The sequence below is a fragment of the Hipposideros armiger genome, unplaced genomic scaffold (assembly GCF_001890085.2).
Source record: "Hipposideros armiger isolate ML-2016 unplaced genomic scaffold, ASM189008v1 scaffold_382, whole genome shotgun sequence".
NCBI lineage: Eukaryota > Metazoa > Chordata > Mammalia > Chiroptera > Hipposideridae > Hipposideros > Hipposideros armiger.
In genome coordinates this window covers 849,527-867,781 of record NW_017731732.1, presented here as the reverse complement: position 1 = coordinate 867,781, position 18,255 = coordinate 849,527, and the positions used below count along the sequence as shown (strand labels likewise).

The 18,255-nt window shown below is 41.7% G+C and overlaps 1 protein-coding gene across 7 annotated transcripts in view; it reads left to right on the top strand.

Moving 5' to 3' along the window:
- ANAPC1 (anaphase promoting complex subunit 1) overlaps positions 1–18,255 on the top strand; it is an 83,905-nt gene that overhangs the window by 34,679 nt on the left and 30,971 nt on the right. For 6 of the 7 annotated variants that reach the window (XM_019662890.1, XM_019662887.1, XM_019662886.1 and 3 more), the window contains 9 exons: positions 2,123–2,391; positions 2,980–3,071; positions 3,845–3,993; positions 7,501–7,579; positions 8,511–8,547; positions 8,645–8,715; positions 10,655–10,833; positions 13,002–13,228; positions 15,581–15,699. In XM_019662890.1, the coding sequence (XP_019518435.1) occupies positions 2,123–2,391; positions 2,980–3,071; positions 3,845–3,993; positions 7,501–7,579; positions 8,511–8,547; positions 8,645–8,715; positions 10,655–10,833; positions 13,002–13,228; positions 15,581–15,699 (1,222 nt within the window). The remainder of the gene's footprint in view (positions 1–2,122; positions 2,392–2,979; positions 3,072–3,844; positions 3,994–7,500; positions 7,580–8,510; positions 8,548–8,644; positions 8,716–10,654; positions 10,834–13,001; positions 13,229–15,580; positions 15,700–18,255) is intronic. The other variant, XM_019662888.1, reaches the window with a different exon arrangement.

Below are 18,255 nucleotides of genomic sequence, written 5' to 3'. Positions count from 1 at the left end.
TGCCAGCCACTCACGCTGGCTGCCAACCACACATGGTAGCTTATGGCAGCCCACTGCAGCGGTCAACTCACAGCAGCCCAGCTTCAGGTTGAGCTGTTGTTCACTATCTTAGCTGTAGAGGGCAGTGTCTCTGGCCCCCATGTGGGATCTGATGGGGCATTGCTGCTCAGAGCTGGCGTCTCAAGCCAGCTCTTAACCAATGCACCACTCGGCTGGCCCCTGCTTTATTTATTTTAATACTGACTAACAGTTGTTTTGAAGGATATAGTATCTGTTATGTTTTTGTGGTTATTTATTCATTTTTGCCTTTAATGATCATCTAAAAATTACTAAGCATACATAAATACTGCATAATTTAAGTTTAGGTTTATAATTGTTTTATTGCCAATTGATCACCTAAAGTGACAGCATTTTCCTTTATGTAAAATTTCTCTAATTTAGGTTCTCAAATATATCAGATCCCATGGTGTATATTTTTAAGTGGTTCAAAAAAATTTTTTAATTGAGATATAATTTACATAGATGGGAAATACCCAGATCTTAAGTTTACAGTTTGGTCAATTTTGACAAATGCACACCCACACCCCTGTGCAGACACAGAATATTCCATCATTCCATGAAGTTCCCTTGTGCCATTTTTAATCCTTCCTTTCCTCTGTTTGTGAAGCAACCAGTGATTTGAATTCTCTCACTGGTGGTATGCTAGTTTTTTGCCTAGTTGTACGTAGCACTTGATATAAATGAATTATATAGTGTGGAATCTTTGAGGTAAGGTTCCTTTCATTCTGCACAATGTTTTTGCGATCCAGCCAGGCTGTTGCAGTATCAGTAGCTTGTGCCTTTGTATTGCTGCGTTATATGAAAACACCACAGTGCCCATGGATGTGTAGTCTATTTCCATTACTTGACTATCATGATAAAGCTTCTGCTGACATTCGGTAACAAGTCTTTGTGGACATATGTATCATTTCTCCTGGACGAGTACCTTGCAGTGACCTTGTAGGGCCACTGCTGGTTCCCAGGCTGGTTGTACCATGTTTCACTCTGACCAGTCATCTACATGAGTCCCGTGTTCTGACTCTGCCGGTACTGCTGCTGTCTAGTCTTTCACATTTTAACCACTGAGGACATGTGAGGTCATTTTTCCTAGTGGTTTTAATTTGCTTTCCCCTAAAGACGAAGGGTTTTAAACACCTTTTCATGTGCTTATTAGCTACCTGCATATCTTTTTGTGAGTTTCTATTAGTTTTTTACCTGTTTTTAAACAGGATTTCAAAAATATTTATTGAGCTGTAGGAATCTTTATATATTTTGGATATGAGTTTTCTGTCTTTCATGGTTTTGGGTATATTTCCCCCAGTATGTGGCGTAGCAGTGTCTGTTGATGAGCAGAATTTTTTACTTTGGTTGTCCAGTTTATCAATCTTTTAGTTTTGTGATTAGTTCTGTATCTGTTGTAAGAGTTTTTAAGTTAGAATAACATACTGTAGTGAGCCTCACAAAACACCAGTAAATTCTAAGACCTGAAAATAACAACACAACACAATAAATCACAAGTAGGAACCAGAAGAGACTCAGTACGTGTAAAATGTGGTACAATCAGTGTGACTCTAAAATTCAGTTAATTACCAGGTTGGATTATTAGCCCCAGCATCCTGTAAGAACAGGAAGATAGATGTACTGACTGGACACAAGCAGACTGCCCCTCTTACCTAAACACAGGTCAGCATGGTGGTGGCTGGGCCTGCCCGTCATCACATCCCACCTTCTCTTCCACACTTAGGCTTCAGAGACGTGGCCTAAGATGATCGTAAATTCTATTTCAGTCTCTGCCTCAGTGGTAGGGTTCTTCCCCACAGTCTCTGCCCTAAAGGGCATAACTCCCTTTTTCAAATGGGTTTAATGGTGGCTCATCGGAGTATTTGTCGCCGCATCCAGAAATCACTTAGCTATTTGCATTGTTCTTAGTTTTCAGCACTGTGATTTTTTTTTACATTCTTAGATCAACCTAATGTGAAAATGGAACTTGAATTGTTTGCAGTGAATTTGGCTTTCTTTTTGCATGATGACGTTACAAGGAGGCATTATTTAAAAGTTAGTATCCTTTCTATCCTCTTATCAGGACTGGGAGTATCTCCTGAACTCAGACTATCACCAGGATGTGGAGTCTCACCTTTTGAATAGATCCTTATGTCTGAATCCTTTGGAAGCTCCTCAGATGAAGGATGAGGACTTGTCACAGAGTCTCAGCCTGGATTCTTCCACGCTTCTCTTCTGTCACATACCGGCGATGTTTTTTGTCCTTCACCTTGTCTATGAGGAGCTCAAGCTGAATACTCTGATGGCAGGAGGAATTCGTTCACTTGCTGACCTGCTCGTTCAGTTGGCAAGGTATGCTCTGTGGAGTGGGAACCTCCAGGAGTCCTTAGGCAACTCGCTCTGAGCCATGAATGTCATAGAGAAACCCGGTCTATATATTTCTGAAATCGACCTGCTCAAAACCCCAGAGCATTTTCTGTAAACCACAGAACTGTATGCCAATATTGTCTGTCGAAGGGCCTGTGGTTCGTGCTGGTGTGGTTGCTAGTATTAACCTGAAATCAGTGGGAAGTCACAAAAGTGTTAAACAGTGGGGATGCGCTGCTGAGCATTTCCTGTTGACAAGATGACGGGCTGCACTATGTGGAAGTTCTAGAACAATGCCTGCGGTTCTGTAATGATACCTGCGTTCACATAGTGCTGGGGCTCACAGACTCTTACAGGAATTGTCACACGCAGTAGGGCCTGGGTCCTCATGTAGTGACACGGAGACCTGCCCGCTTGTCCTCGCCTAGCTGGGCTGTCTCTGGGCTTTGTTGTGCTGTGTGGTCGCCCCATCTTTAGGTGCCGGGGCCAGTGATGGAAGCTAGAATTCTCCCAGCTTGTGGTGGGCTATGTGGACCCACAGTAACACTGTTTTATATGCTCTTACTCTCTTAGGGACTTAAGATTGGAGCCTTACTTGGATCATTACTATAGAGATTACCCAACGCTTGTCAGAGCCTCTGGACAAGTGTGCACAATCGATCCAGGTAAGCATGTGTGCTGTTATAGATTTTCTGAACAGTGCAGGGACGTTTGCTTGTCCTTTTCTTACTGTTAGCCTCTAGGTCAGTGGTATGTTTTTCCACCAGGCAGACTGCAGCTTGTGTTTGATCTCTGCCTTGCAGTAAGCCATGACTTCCCCAGCGTGTGGGAAAGTGATGCCCAACCCGAAGGTTCTGATGGGCAAAAGATTAGAGAGAGTGTTCAGTGCCAAGGCCGCTTTGCCCCAGACTTGTGCTGTCCATCCAGCAGCTACCAGCCTTAACTTGTCACTCAAGTTAATTATATTAAAAAGGCAGTTGCTCATTTGCATTGGTCACATGTCAGGTGCTTAGGAGCCGCTGGGGCTTATGTTGCCACATGGGAATCTCTTTGTGACTGCTGTCCTAGACCCTGAGCTTGAGGGACTCGGCATCGGGGCCCATTTGCTGGAACACTGGAGTCCTGCTGTCTCTTGTTTTCTCACCTTTAGGGTCAGTCAGAACAGAGAGTTTTGGTTAGGTTCTTTATGTGCCTTGAGTACAAAACTTTGCTAAATTTCCATCCAGGATGGGATAAAATAGTAGTCATTTAAATCCTACATGTTATAATACAGTCAGTCTATTAACTGTGGCCAAAAATGCAGAGCATTTTGGAGACTACGGAGCAGTGTTATTCTGACTGATGAACGGTACCTGATTTGAAAACCTTGTTTCCTTTAGAATAAAACAGCACTGTCCTCTTGTGTTCTTGTATTTACAAACATTTCTCTGGTGCAAAGGTCATACTGGATTCATGCATCAGCCGTCATTTTTCACTTCCGAGCCCCCGAGCATTTACCAATGGGTGAGCGCCTGTTTGAGGGGCGAGGGAATGCCACCCTACCCTTACCTCCCTGGCGTCTGTGAACGAAGCCGGCTTGCTGTCTTGGTATGTACGTGCAGTGTTGCTTAACTCGTTTCTCTCTCCCTTTTTCTTTTTGAATGTGATTTTTAAATTTTTTTTTAAAGATTTTATTGGGAAACTGGGGGAGGGGAACAGTACTGGGAAATTGAGGGAAGGGCAACAGACAAGTTGCTGTCGTTTTGTTCTTCAGTCTAATTGTGGAGGACGTTGCTTCACTGGCCCATGTTGGTATTATCATTGCGTTCTTCCTGGGTGAGGCAGATCAGTCGCCGGCCTCTGGACAGCCGCTCATGGCAGCTCTTGGCAGCTCACACCGGCTGTCAGCCGCTCACACTGGCTGCTGGCCACACACGGAGGCTTATGGCAGACCACTGCATAATAGGGGCTGCAGCCTATTCTGTCGCCGGTGACTCAGGTCGAGCTGTTGTTCACCATCTTAGCTGTAGAGGGCAGTGTCACTGGCCCTCATGTGGGTACTGAACCCGGGCCCTGCTGCTCAGAGCTGGCGCCCCAAGCCAGCTCTTAACCAATGCGCCACTTGGCCGGCCCTTGATTGTGATTTTAAGAATTATACAGTAAAATTAACTTCTTAAAAATCCTGTGTACAGTTGTGTGATTTTCAGCAAAGGTATATATTTGTGTAATCACCCCCATAGTTGGGATATAGGGCAGTTCCAGCACCCTCCACCACCAACTTTCCTTATGCTTTGGAGGTTCATCAAGTGTGAGGTTGCATGTATCAGTGGCCGGCCCGCCCTGTTGGGAACCTTGTGAGTGCTGAGCGCTAGTTCGTTCCGTGGCTGTGTCACTTGGCTCCTCCACTTACTCGCTGGACATCCGTGGGTGGCTCCAGTGGTTAGCAGTTACGAATACTGCTGCCTTAAGTCCACTTTAAGAACACTTAAGTACACTTTGTGTGAACATGGTTCCATCTCTAGGGTAGATAGCCAGAGCTGGGATTGATGGCCATATAGTAAGCATATATTTTGTTTCTGAAAAACTGAACTATTTTTCAGAGGGGCTGTACCATTTCACACCCCATAAACCAGCTGTTCTCAACCTGTGGGTCACAACCCCTTTGGGGGTCGAACGACCCTTTCACAGGGGTCGACTAAGACCATTGGAAAACAAAAAGATATTTAGATTACGATTCATAACAGTAGCAAAGTTACAGTTATAGAGTAGCAACGAAAATAATTTTATGGTTGGGGGTCACCACAACATGAGGAACTGTATTAAGGGGGTTGAGAACCGCTGCAAACGAACGAGTGAGTGAGTGTTCTGGTCCCCCTGCATCCTTGTCAGTGTTTGGCATGATTTTTTTTTTTTTTTTAGCTGCGCCATCCTGCCAGGCAGCTCAGCTGCTGCTCAGCGGCTGCTCAGCTCTGGCTGGGACTCGAACTGCTGTTGCTCAGAGCTCAAACTCTTGAGCGAGCTCTTAACCAACTGAGCCACTCGGCCAGCCCCCTGGCATGATTTTTCATTGTCATTGTAATGCGTGTGCATCTCATTGTGGCTTTCATTTGCATTTCCTTAATGGCTAGTGAGATTTTGAGAGTTCTAGATAAGAGGTTTTGTCAGATATGTGGATTGTAACTATTTCCTCCAGATTTATAGCTTTTCATGTCTCATCATTCACTTGATGTTTCCTTTGCAGAGCAGAAGTGTTTAATTTTGATGAAGCCAGTTTATCCAGTTTTTTCTTTTATTTATAGTGCTTTTGGTATCATGTCTAAGAATTCAGTTTCACTTTAGGTCACATATTTTCTCCTGTGTTTCCTTGTAGAAGTTTTTTACAGTTTGTTTTTTGTTTTGTTTTTGTTTTTATGTTTTACATTTAGATCTATAATCCATTTTGTTAACTTTTGTAAGATGTGAGGTTTAGGTTGAGGTTCCTACTCCATTTGGTTGCCCAAATCTTCTAACATCATTTGTTGAAAAGACTGTTCTTTCCCTGTTGCTTTTGTACTTTTGTCAAAAATCAATTGACCACATTTCTGTGGGTCTATTTCTGAACTTTTTTTATTCTGGTCCACTGACCTGGTTGCTGTCCACACAATCTTGATTCTGTAGCTTTATAGTAGGAAGTCTTAAAATTGGTTGGTGTGATTCTTTCCATTAGCTCTTCTTTTTCAAAATTGGTTTAACTATTTTATTTTAGTTCCTTTGCCTTTTCATTGAAATTTTATAATCAGTTTGTAGCTACCAAAAATCCTACTTGAATTTTTTTTTTTCAGAGAAACACACCTTATTTAAAAAAATTAGTTCATTTTGAATAGTGAATACATGTCCGGGGTCAAACCTTCAGCTAGAACCAGAGGGTGTTGATAAAGGTGGCTTCTTTTAGCACTTGTCGCTCGGTCCCCCACTGGAATAGCCTGTTCACAGATCCTTTGTGGACCGTTCCAGAGAAGGGGCCTTCCCAGGCTTACAGGAGAACCGTGTGCTTTTGTCCTTTCTCCCACATGTCAGTGGGCCCACCCGTCTCTCCTTCACTCTGCCTCCTGCTTTGCTTCGTGCTGAGAAAGGTTTCAGAGCTCTGTGGCTCTGACACAGACACGCAGAATGGTGATTCTATTTTCAGAAAAGTGACGATAAGATAACCGAACACAGTAGTTACTATTACTACTGTTCCTCAGTGTGCAGTTCAGGAATTAGATACAATCACTAGTATTACGAGCAGCTTAATCCCAGAACTTTTGCATTCCTTGCTGCTTGTGTGGAGACATATAAGTAAAATCACCACATATATTGGTCCTGCCCAGCTCAGCCGAATGGTGTAGTCTCGGCGTGTATCTAGCCTAAAAGGGGAGCCAGAGAATTGTGGGTATGCCAGCATTCAGCCTCCGACCTAAATTGTATCAGTCAACTTACAGGCATTCCTATTTAACTGTCCTTTGTCAGATGTAATGTCAGCTGGATTCAGGAGTATGTCATTTGTTATGCTTGTATGGGTTTGAAATACAGAATTTTAAGGTCCTCCAGCATTGTACTAAAATGTCAATAAAAATTATGCTACTTAAAAAAAAAAAAGCCGCTGCAGGTACAGATCTTGGTGGTGACAGCAAATATTCAAATGAGAACCTTGAAGGCCAAAGTGGACAAGGGTCAGGGTCTGAGGTCAGGGTTAGGGTTCCACTAACCGGAAACGATCCAGATGTCCATCATCAGCTCATGAGCAGATGAACAGTTGGGTACATCTGCAATGGAACTCTGGGTAGTAGGAAGAAACAAACTTGTGGTAGGTGCGGTGATGTGGCTGCAGAGGCACACTCACAAAGCAGGACACCAGCTAACACTCTGGCTCCATCCACACGACAAATTTCAGGGCAGGACTTGTGCTGGTGTAGGCGGGATACGGGGACCATAGAGGGCACCAGGGAACTCTGTGGGGTGTGGAGAGTGTTGTGTGTCCTGACTGTGGTAATGGTTATACGAGTGTCTAAATTTGTCACAACTCAGAGCTGCATACCTAAAGTAGATGGGCTTTCCATCACCTAAAACTGATGTGTTAACTTTCTTCTTGTGCAGAGTATCGCACTCTACATTCTTGGTGATGAAAGCTCTGTTTCTGATGAATGCTCCCAGTATTTATCCAGAATAACTCCAGGTAAGTCAGTGTAGTGATAGGCTTCCCATAGTGAATTTTATAAATATCGATACCAGAGTTGATGTTAAAAAATTAAAAATTTCCTAAGTGTTTGCTTTAGAGTCTACATCCAGCCTCTTTTAGAGGTGATGTCCTGCCTTATTTAGAGGTGATGTCCAGCCTCATTTAGAGGTGACGTCCTGCCTCATTTAGAGGTGATGTCCTGCAGTGTTCTAGTATATAGCCCACAACTGATTTTCAGAGACCAGGGTTACTTAAAAGCTAATACACTACACTTTTTTTTTTTTAATTGGGGAATTGGGGGAGAGGAACAGCGTTGGGGAATCGGGGGAAGGGGAACAGACAAGTTACTGTCCTTTTGCTCTTCAGTCTAGTTGTGGAGGACATTACTTCACTGGCCCATGTTGGTATTGTCATTGTGCTCTTCCCGGCTGAGGCAGATTGGTTGCCGGCCTTTGGACGGCCGCTCATGGCGGCTCTTGGCAGCTCATACCAGCTGCCGGCCGCTCACGCTGGCTGCCGGCCACACACGGTAGCTTATGGAAGCCCACTGCAGCAGGGGCTGCAGCCTACGCCGTCGCCGGCGACTCACGGCAGGCATCCCAGCTCCAGGTCGAGCTGTTGTTCACCATCTTAGCTATAGAGGGCAGTGTCACTGGCCCTCATGTGGGATCCGAACTGGGGCCCTGCTGCTCAGAGCTGGCGTCCCAAGCCAGTTCTTAACCAACGCGCCACTCGGCCAGCCCCTAATACACTATACTTTTGATGTCTCCTCAGGGAAATGATATTTTCCAGTTTGCCAGAGGATTGTTCGTTTTATTATTTTTTAGGAGTTGTTAACGAATTTTTATTTCCAAGTGTCATCTGTGTGTTATGTGTTTTCCTTATCAGGAAGACTATCAAAATAAAGTTTTATTTTATTACCTTTTAGCACCCCAAAAGTCACAAGCAGAACAAGAGGAAAACAGGTGATTTTTATTCAGATTGTGCTTTTATATTAAAAATATAAAACACGATGGTGCGTTATTCTTCTGTTTAATAACTTTGTGTTTTGTTCTCCTGTAGGTTTAGTTTCAGGCATTCTGCATCAGTTTCTAATCTAGCTGAAAGATTAGTTGTCTGGATGACGAATGTAGGTAAGAGTGTCTTTGTTACTTTTATATGTCCTCGAAATGCCCCTGAGAACCCCCAGTTCCCCTGGATGCCCCCTCCTTACTAAGCCCAGCGTTCTCAAAGTGGGCTGGGGGTGTGAGGAGAGAGGGCTGTCGGTCCTGAGAGGCCCACAGGATGGGTGGCCCAGCAAGCCACACTTCCTTTGCCTGATAGTCTCATTACTTTCATATAATAACATCTGTGATAGCAGCTTTTTAATCTCTTGGCCTCCGATGGTGAATACTAATCACTTCACATCAAACCTGAAGCCATTGCAAACTCAGATATTAGAAAGGAGTGTTTCTCGCAAAATAGAAATGTAATTATATAAGCGTTGCACATGTGCTTGGGAAGGGTATGGGCACCAAGATGAAGATTCCCAATGCTGTGCTCCCAGGTTTCCTACTGAAGAAAACACTAAGGAAATTTTTTACAAAAAAAAAAATAATAATTTTTTTTTTTTACAAAAAAACTAAAATTACTGATACGAAGATATAAAAAAATGAGGCTGTTTCTATGTTGGAAAAAAGTAATGCTCTAATGATTATTACAGGATGTTTCTGAATTCTTATTTAAAGTATATTATAAATGAGTTAGTTTTTCACTGTTCATTTTTTCTATGCCCCTCTCGAAAACTACAGTAATTGTCACATAGTATTACAGATAGTATTAATATTATAGTATTACCTATGCTGAAAAATACTGGATGAGTTCTATCCACTTGAACATTACATAATATTTAATAAAAGTGTTATCTCATACAAGGAAATATTTTTAGCCTAATCAGCTTTCTATATTAATAACATATAATTTATAAAATTTAGAAAATCATTACAGGAAAAATAAATTTTAATTCACCTGAAGACTTGAAAAATTAAAAACAAGAAACGTGACATACATACAAAAGAATGTATGAAATTTTTCAAAATAGTAAAGTAACTGTTGATGTGTTGGTCACCCACTGTTAGAGTGACACATTGCCGGTGTGGCAGAGGCTCTTGTGTGTTTACTCCCACATGGTGTCCCCTCACTCATCCAACCCTGCAGGTAACTGCTGCCCACCTCAATTTTGTGTTCTGTCCCTCAGTTTTTTTTGTAGTTTTTATCATCTTGGTATACTGTTAGTGTTTTATGGTTTTGAACTTCGTATAAACGGGTATAAATATGAATTTTTTTGGTCTTTTTTTCTTAACTAAATATTATTATTTAAAGATTTGTCCATGTTGACTCATATAACAGTAGCTCATTCATTTTCACTGCTGTATAATCCCGTGTTTGAATATATCACATCTTATGCATTCCATTGAGGACAGCAACTGGGCCATTACCTCCTTCCCTTTTTGTACCATGATGAAACCACCCTGTTGGTGACTGTTTTAAACCTGTGTCCTGGTGCACATGTGCACAAGCTTTTGTATGGCTGTCCTCGGACCGTGTGGGTGCACCTGTCTGTACACACCAGATGTCTTCCATTGTGCTTGTACCATATACCCGCCACCAGCCGCAGGTGACAGTCACTGTTGCTATGCGTGGTCACCAACAATTGGTATTAATTAACTTTAATATTGTTGTCAAGTGAGTGTGAACTTCTATTTTCCTAGTGGTTTTAGCTTGCATTTCCCTGGTCCCTCATTGGACAAACCATTTTTTCATTATTTGTTGACCATTTGTGTTCCTTCTTATGGAAATATTTTTAAGGTCTTTGTGTTTTTCTTGTTGGATTGTTTGTCTTAAGGTTTTTAAGAGTTTTGTAAAGAGACCTTTTCTATTTGTCCCTGACGTCAAGACACTAGCCTTAGTAGTAATAAGATAAACAAAATGAAATTTCTTTGTCAGGATAGATGTTTACTAATTTCGGTCAGAGGGCAGTTGGAACAAGAACAAGTGTAAATGAAAACTTTTCTCCCTTCCTTTCACCATCAGGTTTCACTTTAAGAGACTTGGAAACTCTTCCCTTTGGAATTGCTCTTCCCATTAGAGATGCAATTTATCACTGTCGCGAGCAGCCTGCTTCCGACTGGCCAGAGGCTGTCTGTCTCTTGATCGGACGTCAGGACCTTTCCAAACAGGCCTGTGAAGGAAACTTACCCAAAGGGAAATCTGTGAGTGTCAACACAGAAAGTTCAAGCTTCACTTTTAGCCTCTGTAAAATAAAAGTGTGCGTGTTCTTCATTTTCCTTTACGTCTTTTTGCAAGTGTTATGCATCAGATTCTTTTTTATGTTATGTGCCCAGTAGAGCTTATGATTGACCAGATCTTAGTAACTGCAAGCTGAACATGGAAGCAGATCTTATGGATGCACCTTTCTTTGCCTTAAGTCAGTATAAGTGCCAATCGCAGGGCAGCCACCGTGACTGACCCACTTGTCCCATACTGGGAGCTGACTGCTATGTGGTCATCACACAGAAAGGGAGCACGTAGGTCCTGAATTTGATTTGTTAGTATGTAACTATTTTCTTTTTCATGTGTTTCTGATGGGTTAAATTTCTTGAATTTATCCTTTTAAATAGCTGTAAATATATCTGTTTAATCACATAAAACTGAAGCTCCAGGAAGAGGATTTTTTTGGGGGGAGAAGGGACATTAAAGTTGTTTAGAAGGTGTCTTAATGTTACCCCTTCTCAATACTCTCCTTCATCAGTCTTCAAGTCTGTTTTCTGAAGAATGGGTTCGAAGAACCTATAAATGGAAATGTAGTACACCTTTACTCTCTAGTTATTTCTCTTTTAAAATCAGCCTCTTTTAAAACTTAAATATGGAGCTTTTCAAACTTCTTCTAGAACTCTGGTTAACTTTAAAAAACTAAATGGCAGTACTGCATTGCCATGACAACCAGGAAGATGCAGGGATGCTAATTCCACTGGTGACAGTGCAGGCCGGGCCGCCTCTCATTAACTTTGGAGCCAGCAGATGGTAATCAGTACATTGTAACTGTTATAATTCACATTAGGGTTTAGGCTGCTGGTGGGTGCTTCTTCAGAGCCTGGGTCTAAGTGTGTTCCTAATGTTGGTGCTGCCTTGTGGATCTTTGGCAGAAGCAGTCTCCATGGGGACCCAGTCTCCAGCAGGGTTGTACCATATACCTCTCTTTCACTCTGCACTTATGTGACAGCTCTTAGTTGAACTAGTGTTTCTCTTGTTTTAAACAGAAAACCAGCGGTTTTTTTTTGGCTATATTTTGGATAACCCTTCCCTTAACCAAAAAAATTTTAACCATTTTTCCCTTTTTTACTTGCTAGAGTGGGGACAAAATAACATCATTAGCACTAAAACAAAATGGTATTGATAGTTATCTGTATTTAATTGTCATTTTAAGTAATTCTGTCTGTGTAAATTCAGTTCCGTTATTTGAAGCTCTATTTTATAACTCATCTAAATTCAATTTGTCAGCTGTTTGAGTCTATTTTATAGATAACTCACCCATTAGAATACAGTTTCTTTTGAAATTAGATACTCTATAGGAAGCACAATGAATTTTTAGGAACTAAGAGTGATGATGTAGTCAGACCTGCCATTATTTTTTCATGCTAATGTTATTCCATGTTAAATGTTGCAAAACTCCAGCATTTCAGCTGGGATTTCATCTGTTGAAGGCGTGTAAACTTTAGGAGGGTGAGATTTCGTGTTGTTCACATCTGTTGAAGTTTGACTCCTCTGGGCGGGCAAGGCTCACGTTAAAGCAGATGCTGAACTGGGGATAGAGTGAGAATCAAGGAATGGAGCCTTCTCATTCGCTTTGTTACACTCAGTCCCTTCCCTTTTAAGACATTTTTATTTGAAAACTACTTATAAAAAAGATGTAAACCAGCCACCACGATCCATTGTATAATTTAAAGTACTGAAGGAAGAAAGTATTGTCCAGCTTTCTCCACGCTCAGGCTGTTCTCTTCTGCTTGTATTAATCAGAGATAGTACTTAAATTTGTGTGGGCCCTTTAGTAATAGCAGGGGTCATGTTCCACTTACAGTCATTTGTTTCCTTTTCAGGATGTTTAGGATATAGTTAGATTTTTACAGTTTGTTCAGACTGTTTCTTTCAGAGGAATCAGCCTCCTGACTATTGTCCTAAATTTAAACTTTTCTCTTGGCTCAGTAAGGAGTTTTCCAAGTGGGTAATCTAATGGAACTTGACAGGAGAGTTGTAGCTTAGAGGCCCAGGCCAGCCTGCTGGGGAGTTGGCAGTCTCTGGGTTGGTAGTCAGGACCTGTCATCAGAGCCTCTTGCTCAGTTGGTGCGCGGCACCTGATTTGTAAACTGTCACCACAATCCAGTCTGTTACTCAGGTGCTCTCATCAGATGTTCCTTCAGGAACAGAGACTGAGGAGGAGGATGATGGCATGAATGACATGAACCAGGAGGTCATGTCACTTATATGGAGCGAGGACCTGCGGGTGCAGGACGTGCGGCGTCTTCTGCAGAGCGCGCACCCCGTCCGCGTCAACGTGGCACAGTACCCAGAGCTCAGCGACCATGAGTTCATCGAGGAGAAGGAGAACAGGTAGGGGCAGCTCTCTGCCGCGCAAGGTGGTGTGAGTGCCACCTGGCCCCAGCCCACCCGCCTTCCTAATGTGTTGGCATTGAGTGATGTCAGTGTCGTGTTTCAGATGCTCCTCTGGACATACATGCATCTGCTCTCTGGAAAAGGCGCATCTAAAACCATGTTGCTCGTAGTTCCCCCTAGAGTTTACAAACAAAGCCAAACCCTGAACTCGTTCTTCTGAATCTTGATCAGAGATGTATTTTGAGAGTTTTTTGTTTTTGTTTTGTTTTGAGTGTTTTGTAAACTTACACCAACCTTTTTTTTTGCTCCCATCAGAAACTCTTAAAAGTGATGGGTAATATTCATAAGCCTTCTCTCTTAAGCCGGTCTCTGACACTTACTATATCCCTTCTTATATCCCTAATACTTATCTATCCCTTGATAAATTGTAAGACTCAGTAGTAACCAATGTCACGTGGCTGTGACATTCCAGACATTGTTGCCTTGGGACAATTCAACTTACCATTTAGAATTCTCTGCTGTCCTTTTTTCTGCCTGGTCCCTATCGCCTGTCAACTCGGCCACTGTTGTTTCCTCCTCCTTTCTTTACTTATTGTGATCCTGCTGGAAGGGAAGGTTCATTCACACTCAGCGTCAGGCTGCTGAAGGTCTGAGGCAGCCATAATCTCCCTCTCTGTTTCCTGCCCTAATGGACCAGGCGTTACCCACCATAAAGGAGGGCATGTGGTGACAGAGAGGTTGAGTGAGACCATGGTCGTTACCATGGGCCCTGGAGTCAAGCTTAGCCCTACCTACTGGGTGACTTTGGGTAAATTACTTACTGTCTTGCTGCCTGAGTTGCCTCCTCTGTAAGAACAGACATGGCTACAGCTCTTAGACCTCACAGTGCCACTCCATGTATTAAGTGAGTGGTTTCTGCACAGTGCTGGGGACCCTGCCCAGGACACGGTGAAGCTCGGTGCAGCAGTCCTCATTGTGAATGCACTTCCTACATTCTGTGATGCCGATTTTTCTTCACCGTTTAGTATCTCTGAACAGAGTATGCCTTTCAGTCAGTAGTGTTTAATTGGAAATGATTTTTCTTTCTAGTACCTCATGGAACAGTGATACATCTTATCAGTGACATTGTAATTAAATGAAAGGACAGAGTATTATTGTTTTCAGTATGGTAATGTTGTGGATTATATGTAAGGTTGCTGCTAAAAAATTCTGTGGGATGTTGGCTCCCGATCTTGAATGTCCCTGATTATAAATGAACGTGGGACAGTGTTCCCAAAGAATCTCAGGATGGCAATTTTTTTTTTCCTCACCAGTAAACTCAAGGGGGTGACCAGTTAGCTTAGTTGGTTAGAGCATGGTGCTGATAGCATGAGGGTTGCTGGTTCAGTCCCCGCATGTGCTGCTGTGAGCTGCACCCTCCATAAAACAGTCAACTATGCCATTGTGGCATGGAAGCAATATGTAGCCAATGGCCATGGCTCTTCCCCAATAAAATTAAAAAAATAAATAAATAAAAATAAACTCAAAAAGCAGCTATGAGTGTGTACAGTTAGCAAGAGAGCGTGCTTGTGAGTAGCTTTGTCTGCAGAGAAAATGTTAGCCCCTGAAGGGCATTTCTATGTCTTCAGGTATCACTTGTGTTGTTTCCTGGTTCTAATGCCCCTACTTTGATAATTTCTGTTTGATTTCGTTTTGTTTTAGGGGCTCTATGGATTTATTTTAATATAGAAACCAGTAGCACATAGAAGCTACTTTAACCTTGAACATCATTGATACATAGTAAGTCCTGTAAAGCCCAGCTGTCATGTCAGTGAAGCTGATTCAGTGTTTTCCTTGCAGACACCGTGGAATCCACTGACCTTCATTGTAGGAACCTCCTTTCCTTCCTCATGCACAGGCCACGGAGGTGGCACTTCTGAGACTGTCTTGGCAAAATGATAGAGGAGGACCCAGGGGTACTGAGGGCAGCTAGACTGCAAACAACACAGGGAGGAAACCCAAGCCTACGGTATTTTCCTTTGAGAGCATTTGGACCAATTAGAGTAGAAGTTCAGGCTTCCGTTTTTCTGATACCTGAAGAGTTGGCTTGGTTTATAGACCTGCTGGTTTTCACTCAAAGCAAATGTGAAAGAAAAGAAGAGAAATGCATCTCCCCTTAGAGTTCCCAGTAGGAGTGAGGGTACCAACCTGAGAATGGCCATGTTGGGCCGACTCAGCACACCTTCCTGGGGGTTCACAGGATGTGACTTCATCTTACATGACATGCCTTCTGAAGTACTTGCCTACAGATTGCATTCCAGTTATTTTTCTTAAAAATGTTTCACATGTTGGTTTCAATTTTAATTATAGATTGCTGCAGCTGTGCCAGAGAACTATGGCCCTTCCGGTGGGACGAGGGATGTTCACCTTGTTTTCATACCATCCTGTTCCAACGGAGCCGTTGCCTGTTCCCAAGTTGAACTTGACTGGTACGTTAAGTCCTGGGCTCAGTGAGGAAGGAACGTGGCTGAGTATATGTTCAGTGGACTAATTCTTCTGAATTAGCCAAGTAAAAGCAGAGATAGGCTCTTCCTACCCCAAGTGCTTTCCTGTCTTGTTTAGAGCTACTCTAGTGGCTGTCACAGTGCAAATAGCAAACCAGACTAAACACTAAGGGCGTAGCATGTAGCCCACTGCTGATTCTTGCGTTTAATGAGACCGTGAGAGACATAGTGAAGTTTAGAAACAGATTAACGGTAATGGTGAGAATATTGAACTTTAAAGCATCTTAAAGTGTAAAAGGTAAGAATATATAGTGTAAAAATGTCTTCTTACTCTGAATACATGATCCTTGTACAAAAATGAGAAGATACACTCATGGTCATCCCACTCGCTAGACTTCACTATGTTAACCTTTTGGTGTATATGTTGCCAAATTTTCTGCATTTTATCATTTTATATTTAATTATCAGAAAATTGAAATGTTTTATAAATTATTTTAAAAATGTACTGTACAGTGAGCATCCTTGCATATCTAGCATATGTATGTGTACAGTTGTATTTTGTGTATGTATTATGTAGTATTGTGTGCTCATTTGTTATCAACACTTCATTTTTATTTTCTGGAGTGTTTCAATGGAATATAGGTTATATGAAAAACCTGGTATTGTTAGAAATTATCCTTTCTATTTTAAACATTGTTGGGGTATGTTCATCTTACTTATTTAGGATAATTGCTTAGAAGTACGACTCGCAGGATGGTGACATTTTAAGGATCTGAAGTGGCATCCTGTCAGATTGCTTCTGACTGGCCACATAAGTTTTTACTTCGGCCAGCTATGAGAGGGCTCCTTTCCCAGTATCTGGATTATAGGGGGTTTTACAGCACACGCTCACCTGGTGCTGGTGTGAGTGTATTCTACCTGCGATAGTGGGGTAGTGGAAATTACCATTGAAAATCCCTTAGAGTGCATGAGGTTTTAGAGACCTGTACACATGTATGCATAATGCATACAGTAATGTATAGTGTATAAGATACGTAAATATAAGTCCACACTATTTTAAGTTGCTCCATTTTAAAAGTCCAGGGTCCTGCTCAGCTGTGCTTTCAGCAGCATATGGGACATGTGGCTGCTGAGTGAAGAACCCGCTCCCTTCTCCAGTGTCACCTAGTCTGCAGCCCTCATCTCCACCATGACCCGCACTGTCGTGATTGTTCTCTCTTAGAGATAAAGTAACTATGGCAAAATCTGAACAATTGTTGAATCTTGATGGAGGGCCTGGTATTAGGTGTTCATTTCATTAGTCTTTCAACTGTTTAAAAGTTTTCATAGAAAAAATTTGGGTTAGAAAAGAACCTTATGCAAAATTGGCAAATGCTAAACTATATTAAATCTGATGCTTGGCTGGGGTTTAAAAATAAGTATATGAAACATTGTCTTCTTTTTTTTTAATACATTTAGTTAAATTTGCATGATTTAAAATGTGTTTATGACATTAATCCCAAGTTTATTCTTTTAGTCTTTCTGGTAGGCTCCCCCAACCCCCTTAAAAAATTATCTTGATTTAATAATAATTTGGGAAAAAATACTTCCATAATATACTTCATTAACTCACTCTGATATGGCCTGTTGTATTTTTGTATGTTGTTAGTCTTGTTAAAGTCATTTTGCATTACCGTTTGCCTTTCATTTTCTTTTGTGTGCAAATATGTGTTATGTATTTGATGAACTGTTGTTTTAGAACGTTTACTTATTTATTTTTTTATTATTAATCTCGGCCTTTTTTTGAGAAAGTAAAAAATGTAACTCATGAACTTGTCACCCTATGTGGTACTGTCATACACAGGCGTTTGAGTTTGTTCTTAAGTACAAAAATCAATTGGAAAGACACAAGCACACATTTTAGTTTGTGCCTGTGTGTGTGTGTCTACACACTATAAGACACTGTGCTTCCATCTAAAATTGATTTTACATGACTTTCATAACTCCTTTAACCATATTTTGAAACCTCTAGTGAACTATGTAACTTTATGCACTATTTAGAATATTTATTTTAAATATTTATCCATGCTTAAGCTGATACAGAATATTAAAAATATAAAAGAATTCTGTATTTGCCTATACACAGTGTAGATCAAAATCAAAAGACTCAAGAAAAGGAATTCAAAGAGAACATGGTATCATGACATTTAATTTACATCTCTCTTAAATTGATCATCACATTAAATTTAGTGAGTGCTCTTACGGTTCCTGTGTAACTTAGTTCTATAAAATGATGGTTTTTTTTGTTTGTTTTTGTTTTTTAATTGGGGAATTGGGGGATGGGAACAGCGCTGGGGAATTGGGGGAAGGGGAACAGACAAGTTGCTGTCCTTGTGTTCTTCAGTTTAGTTGTGGAGGACGTTGCTTCACTGGCCCAAGTTGGCACCATCATTGTGTTCTTCCCAGGCAGGCAGATCAGTCGCCTGCTTCTGGAAAGCCACTCATGGCGGCTTGAGGGCCGCTCACGCTGTCTGCTGACCACACACGGTAGCCCATGGCAAC